This window comes from Pygoscelis adeliae, unplaced genomic scaffold, assembly GCF_000699105.1.
Source record: "Pygoscelis adeliae isolate BGI_AS28 unplaced genomic scaffold, ASM69910v1 Scaffold166, whole genome shotgun sequence".
NCBI classification, from domain to species: Eukaryota; Metazoa; Chordata; class Aves; order Sphenisciformes; family Spheniscidae; genus Pygoscelis; species Pygoscelis adeliae.
The window spans coordinates 5,650,752-5,658,327 of record NW_008825156.1 but is presented as its reverse complement, the minus strand read 5'-3'; the positions used below and the strand labels follow the sequence as shown (position 1 = coordinate 5,658,327).

The following is a 7,576-nucleotide window of genomic DNA, read 5'->3' as shown; positions in this document are numbered from 1 at the left end:
TTGTGAGCGTGAGGCTGCTCCCATCTGTCTATAGAGGGCCTCATCCGCTCAGTCTTCCTGGTCAGGTGGCCTGTAGCAGACCCCCACCCTAATGTCACCTGTCCCTGCCTTCCCTTTAATCCTGACCCACAAGCTCTCGGTCAGCTCCTCATCCATCCCCAGGCAGAGCTCCATGCACTCCAGCTGGTCATTGACATAGAGGGCGACACCCCCTCCTCATCTCCCCTGCCTGTCCTTCCTAAAGAGCCTGTATCCCTCCATCCCAACACTCCAACCATAGGAGCCATCCCACCATGTCTCCGTGATGCCAATAAGGTTGTAGCCCTGCAGGCGTGCGCACGTCTCTAACGCCTCTTGTTTATTCCCCATGCTATGCGCGTTTGCATAGAGGCATTTATGTTGGGCCCCCAATGTAAATGCTGTCCAGTGTTCTCAGGCCAGGTTTGGGTGCCAATTTAAGATGCTTGTAGGATACTAAAGGTATATGAGGGGTTCCAGTGATTAAGAAGGTTGACTTGCTGCATACATGGAGAATGTTGCACTGCCATAAGAGAGTTCTGCTTTAGGAATAACCCCAGACTCCCTCTTTTCTGGTGTTTTGCACAAAGGTGGTAATGTGACTGTGTTTAGGGGAAGATGTAGAGACTGCTGTTTCATCCATGTACTCAACATTTGCAATATTAACTGGCTATTTTAAGGAAGATGTGGATTCACGCTATTGTAACAATAGAACACAGTGTGAAACAAGTTGGATGAGGAAAATGAGAGAAAAAAAAAGGTTTTATGTGAAGGAATAGTCCAAATAACAATATAAAAAACATTCCACCTAATAAAGCTTGCAATGAACTTATGGAACACATTACCTAACAAGTAGGTTTTGACCCAGAAAGATTTAAGGAGTGGGATATCCTGGTAGCTGGTGCCTATTGAAAAAGGCTTTTGTTGAACTTTAAAAGGAGTGCGTAGTAGCATATTTTTAGTCACTCTTGGCAGACTACTTCCCACAGTATCAGCTGCCAGTATCTCAGCACATTATTTTTATAACTGCTTGGGGGAAATGTTAGCTAATTTTCAGTGTTACATGTATTATTGATTATGGTTAAATGATGACATTTATATCTGGGGATAAACTTTAGAAAGTGCAAATAGCAGAGTAGTCACTGAAGTGTGCTATTTTCAAGATTAATCTTGCAAGCAAATATGTTTTTAATCAAACCAAAAAGCACCCAGGAAGATGATGTGCAAGTGTAGGCACCAAAAGACTAGAGCTCTCTTCCTTGATGCAAGGAATCCTCTGCAGTGACTTCTGTCCAAACTTGGATAGAAGTCACTGGAGAGGAAATGTTTTAATTAAAAAGGTTACATACCTGCATTTTATTCTTATTGCAGGCTCGGCATTATTATCAGATCATCAAAAGGCCAATGGATTTGTCAATCATACGAAAAAAGCTGCAAAAAAAGGACAAGTCCCACTATTCTGCACCTGAGGAACTTGTGACGGACGTGCGTCTCATGTTTTGGAACTGTGCAAAGTTCAATTATGTAGGTTTCTAACACGCAAGGGCGGGGGGATACAAACCAGAGGGTTGCTCTTTCAAGCTGTCACACTGGTGTAACTATTGGTTCCATTGACGTCAGATACGGGATTGGGATAAACAGAAGTATTAACCAGTTTTACTCTTTGGAAATGATATAATTTTTTTTTAATAACAGAAATGGAGAAAAATATGGATCTGAGAACTTGAGATACATACAGATCTAAAATTAAAGAAGGACATCTTAGCAGACAGCTTTTTGGAATGATGCTGAGTTTGCTCTGAGAAACCAGTCATAGCCGGCAAAATAGCTAGGGAAAATTCAGGTGCATAGAAATTCCTAAGCAATGATGACTGCTATTCTTTCTAGTTCACTGCACGTCTCTTTTTCTTAGAGGTGCAGAAACGTGTTCCTTAATAGCAGCATCTGGTTTTTACTTACATTGTCAATGCAGAGGGACTAATGGGCTCTAGAAAATGGGCAGGAGACTAATGGAGATGTATCAGACAGAACCAAGGCGAGACATTAGGGTTGAGTAGTCATTTGGTTTTGGTCCTTGATGATTTCTGTGTGTGGTAACACTGAATGGTTATTTATTCTCTTACAGCCAGATTCAGAAGTTGCTGAGGCTGGACGATGCCTAGATGTATTCTTTGAGGGCAAACTGAAGGAGATTTATCCGGATAGGCATTTTCCTTCAATGCAACAAGAAGACTCTGATTCTGAAGAAGTGGAGAGTCAGAATAGCAAAATGCTGCCCCAAGGTTTTCAGTGGCCATCGTATGGACAGGAGTGCATTCAGCCTAAAAGGAGACGGCGCCATGCCGTAAGATTGCAAAAGCAAAAGCATTTGGTTGCTAAGTGGCCACCCTGCTAATTCTGTTTACGGCTACTGATGGGAAGTTTTGACAGGGCTGTGTGGGAAAACTGTCAAGCTTCTATCGCAGAGATGTGATTAGTTCTACAATTTTATGTCAACATCCTCTGAGTGGAATAAAGTGTCAGTTGTGTATAAATGTGTGAGCATGAACAAATGAAGTCTCTCGGGCCACAGAGTTATCTTCCTAGCAGAAAACTCTGTCAAGATTTTTAAAAAGCCTAAGCCCTCTAGCTATTCACTGTTTGTTTCCTTTGTACACAGGAAAGTGAAAAAACTAAAAGAATTATATTTCAGCCAGCTAACAGCCTTCCTCAGGTATGACCTCCTCAAGATACGAGATTTGGTATGAGGAATCCAGCAGCAAAACTGACAGACTTAAGGTGTGTGGGAGGAAAGCAAAGCACTCGGGCTGTTTATTTAAACTCTCCTAATCTGCTGACCATATGCCTTATTTCTAGATCTTGTGGATAGATAACAGATCCAAAGTGTTTGAATCTGTCAATATTCAATCTGTTAAATCATGTATATGTTTTGCAGTGTTTACACTGAAGTGCTAATGTTTTGGTGATAGGCAATGATAATTAATAATAAAAGTAACATGCTAATAATATCTAATACTGCAGTACCATTTTATAATCTGTTCAACATGACATCTCTATTTTATAGAGCACAGGTAACCATGTAATAATCTTGCAACCTCAGTGTGAATGTTGGCCATACTTTGTCATAAATACAATGTGTAGTCATAAAAGCCGTAATCCTGTTGTCTTATTCAATGATTTTTCTGGGAGCTTGACTGCTCAAGGCCTATGAGATACAGTCTAATGTGATTATCTGATTAGCTGTTTCTTTTGAAGCAGAGCATTTTCATTAAATCATGAAAGAACAAGTGCTAATAGTGCTGATACTAGGGCTCTGTGTGAGCTGTTTCTGAGTGCATACTGGATGCTCTGTTTGCAAGGAATGATTCTTCTGGTATCTAATTCATGCTTGGTAAAGCAGTGTGGGGTTTCTCGGGTCTTAAAGGTAGCATTTTTAGACAACCCAAGCCAGCTGTTTTTCTTTAAAGCAGATATTGGAATTCAGTAAATTAACTATGAAGTAAATTACATGGTTATAGAAGTGCCTATAAAATAACGTCATATATTCCTGATTTTCTCTTTGCTTATTTCTTGTAGTTGTGATTACCAACAGTGCTAGAAGATTATGATAATGTGTATATGTAGAAGCTCAAACAAAATGACAGGATGTCTAAGCTTTTTTTTTTTTTTTTTTCTAAATTCCACAATGTATTGGCAGAACACCACCAAGGGCCGGAAGAGCAATTTTAGAGTTCACTTGAACAAAGGGTAGCATGTAGTTGTAAAGCCTGAAGGGTGGGATAGGTAACAAGACATGACACCCGATCAGAGTGTGATGGTTTGCAAGCTGCTTCCCACCTCTTCCAGAAGCAGGTGAGCCAGATCTTTGCGTAGCCAATGCTTTCTTCGTGTGTGTGAGGGACATCTTCCTCCTTAGACCTCTGCCCAGCAGCGTAAAGCTGGGCTGTGGTCTGGCTCTGAAAGAGAAGGGTTGTTGCAGATCTCAAACACAGTTAAAGTTCATTTTAGTTAGGTTCCTGTAAATAAAGATGATATTTTCAGCATAGTTTATACGGGCTATTTGGTCTGGTAACCATGTATGTTATTTTAGATAACACTTTAAAGTAAAGTTTTATATATGAAATACTAAGACGTGAACGTTATATTCTACTATCTATGTGACTTACTGTTTGCCATTAACTTGGTAGTGAGCTAATGTTTTCTTTTCTTTGAAGAAATGAAAATCCGGATATTATAATCTGACTGGAAAACTGTGAGATGAAGGGACAGCCTTTTCATCTTCTATATGTGAATTCCTATGGGTTTGCTTTCTATCAAATTCCTGTTCTCAAAACAGTAAGTGTCTTGGCACAGGAAAATGAGTGCAGGTTTGTAACTGAATTAATCACCCTTATCTGCTACAGGTATCACCTTTTCTCAGTTGGTAATTAATACCTCCACCAAAGACCTATCTTTTACCATTAATAGTGCAAAAATGATACGCTGTATAGCCTTCATCTATAGGGGCAAAGGTAGAGATGGGAGAGACTATTGATGACTTCCTCTTTGCCTGGAAGAGCAGAGTCAACAAGAGCTTGCTTTTATTTCTTAAAGGCTGTAAGTTTGTTAACTGTACCATTAGTTTTGGAGAACACCTGTTTTAATAAAATTTATCCAGGGTATATTATACCTTTATTAAAAATAGAAGTGTACCAGTTTGTCATCATATATAAGATACCCTTTGGATGTGTGCTGGCAGGACTCTTATGGCCTGAGCACTCTTAAGGCTAACTTTATTTTTGATTACTTCTCTAAGACATAGTAACAGTTAAAAAGTACTCATAAACTCTGTGTCATGTTGGTAAGCAGAACAAAAACTGAACTCATACGTATGACTTCACGTGCTTTCAAACACAAATCTGTGGGTCAGCAACTTCATAATACATTACATGTCGTAAGAACAGCATTATCCATCTTAGACGTTGCCTTAAAATTGCTGGCTTGTGATGTTCCTGCTGCTGGACACCATACCGCCAGGGTCCATAAATTATCGGGGCGTTTATTCTGTTGAAGTCCAATTGCACACTGGTAACAGCACTGACAGGTGTGAAAGGAAGGGTCTCTCTTCTAAAATCTAACAGCCCACGTAGCCCAAAAAAGAAGTGATGATAGGTTATGTAGTTACTTTTTCTTCTATCACACAGCCTGTTTCACAATCCAGAATGTGTAGGAAAGGAAGCAAGGAGGAATCCCTGAAGTTTTCCACTGGAAGTAAGTATAGCAGAAACAAATGCCAGGAACACTGTGGAAACCCCAGCGAATGCACTAGACTCCTGCAAATGCAACCAAGGGCACAATTTTTCCTTCTGTCTTTACTAATGGGTTACATGCAGAATGGGAAAATCTTCTTTGTGCTTAAGCAGCTGGAAAAAAGATTAATTACACTTCAGTAATAGGTCTGTTGAAGAAGAAATGACAGCTACAAATTTGACTTTCGTTCCCCTGCAGACAATTTCAAGGATGTATTTCTTCCAGTATCATTATAGCAGAATGGCGTTAGAGTTAATACAAACAGGTGTTTAACAATTCAGATTATCGAATGACTGCATGTTTATATGTGTAATGTGCTTTGCTGAACAATAAAATATGTGAAATGTATTTTTGCACATCAATCTGAAATTTTTTCTCTGAGTACATCTGCTTTCAATTAATATATGGATTATATAACTTCATTTAACACTTATTAGCTAAGTTGTCGATAACTACTGATGGCAAAGCAGAATGGTTACAAAAGCAGCTATGCTAACACAGGAGATCAGCTTTCTATTTGTGCTGGAATTTTCTTTACCAAGTAGATATCTTGCCTTTTCATTTTTCAATTAGTGTAAGTTAGTGAGAACCAAACACGCCATGAACAAGTAACAAAAAATATTTGTAGTTTAAATATATGTATACATTAAAGTGCCAAGGAGCACACCACTTACTAGTGAGATGAAAAAACTATTGTAGTGTAATCAGAAGGAATCAGAGAAGATATTCTAAAATTGAAAAGGCTAGAAACTGAAGAATTATGGAATAATTTACAAAAAATAGGACAAAAATACTCTATTGGCAAAAAGTCAAGCAGGCACTGCAAGTGTTTTTCTATCGTTACTGGTTCCTCTCAGTTTGGTTTATGAGAGTATAAAACCATCAGCAGCAACTTTCTGACCTGGCGGTCTACCGGCTTGAGGGATAAGGAATCCTTCTTTCAGGGTTACAGCTGTGCTGCTCTTCAGACATAATTAAGAGAGAATTTGTAGATAGAGGTAACTTTTTTATTGTATAAACAGGAAAATATAGAAAAACTTCTAGGCATGCAATTCCTTCAAGTGTGAAATACAGGCAATAGACCTCAAAGCTAAATACCAGCTGAGTTTCTCTGACTTTAATTAGATATCAATGAGATAATCTGAGGGAAAACAGAGATAGGCAGTAGTCATGGGCTAAGGAGGATGCACATCTTTTGAAGCTGTCATTGTAGATCAGGAGCAAGAAGTGAGAGGTGGAGTGATTGTTTTTTGAGAAATATTACCCCACTGTCTGTTCCTGTCCTTTGGTACATGTTTATAAAAGTCAATTTTAGTATGTATTTATGTGCATTTTCATGAGAGCATTTAGTAGATTGGTAGCATTTAGACTACTAAGTAGACTTTCATAGAAGTTTATATTAGGATATGTAACAGTAGGAACATGGTATTTGGATGGCTTTGCTGTGAAAAGTGTTTACTGTGGTGGGAATACTTACTGTGGAGATCAGAAATTGCAACATTCAAATTTGTTGTCAAATTTCTAGCTCCACTTGCTCCATTTTCATTCCAAGTGCCTGAAAAGAGGTTCTTGAAAGATACTTTTCAGATAACTTCTTCCTGCGTAGGATGTAATTTGTAACGGATTCCCTGTAATTCTATCTCACAGTATATTTTTGCTGTAGAAAAGTCTTTTTTAGGTTAAGGAGATAAGACATGCAAGTGTTTTTCCCAGAGCAAATAGGGTAGTGTCTGAAGGTCAGGGAGTATTTTACTACTTTTGGAGAGTGTTTGAGATGGTTACCAGTTTTATGGAAGTAGCAACACTGATTTATGGTTGTCCTGTGGATATTAGTTTCTAAGTTACTATTCTTGATCTTGATTGTAGCGCCTAGGACATTTATGTCAGTACGGAAGTGTTCCAGAGGCAGTCTGATACTGAGGCAGTGCTTATTAAATATGTTGTGAAAGCCAGTGAGGGAATCCAGGTTTCAGGTACAGATGATAGCGATGTCACTTAGTTATTTTAGGCATAACATAGATGCTATGTTCCTAGATGGTCTGTGCTGAGGTGATATATCTGTCCTTTATTCCAACATTCCTCCCTTACCTGATGCACCTGGTTGCTTGCCACACTAGAATGACTTTTTGACAATGTTTGTCATTAACAGTCATGAGTTCACTTTAGATGGAAAAAAAAAAATCTATTTTTATACACTCACATTTGGGCAGGAAATGAAACACACTTGAATATTTTTCTCTGTTTGCTTATTAGCCTGCTTTTGCTTCTG

General features: G+C 38.8%; 1 protein-coding gene across 1 annotated transcript in view; it reads left to right on the top strand.

Annotated features, from left to right (window-relative positions):
* TRIM66 (tripartite motif containing 66) overlaps window positions 1-2,737 on the top strand; it is a 54,653-nt gene extending 51,916 nt beyond the window's left edge. The window contains exons 18-20 of the mRNA XM_009328562.1: window positions 1,390-1,542; window positions 2,144-2,362; window positions 2,678-2,737. Coding sequence (XP_009326837.1) covers window positions 1,390-1,542; window positions 2,144-2,362; window positions 2,678-2,737 — 432 coding nt within the window. The remainder of the gene's footprint in view (window positions 1-1,389; window positions 1,543-2,143; window positions 2,363-2,677) is intronic.
* The last annotated feature ends 4,839 nt before the right edge of the window (window positions 2,738-7,576 follow it).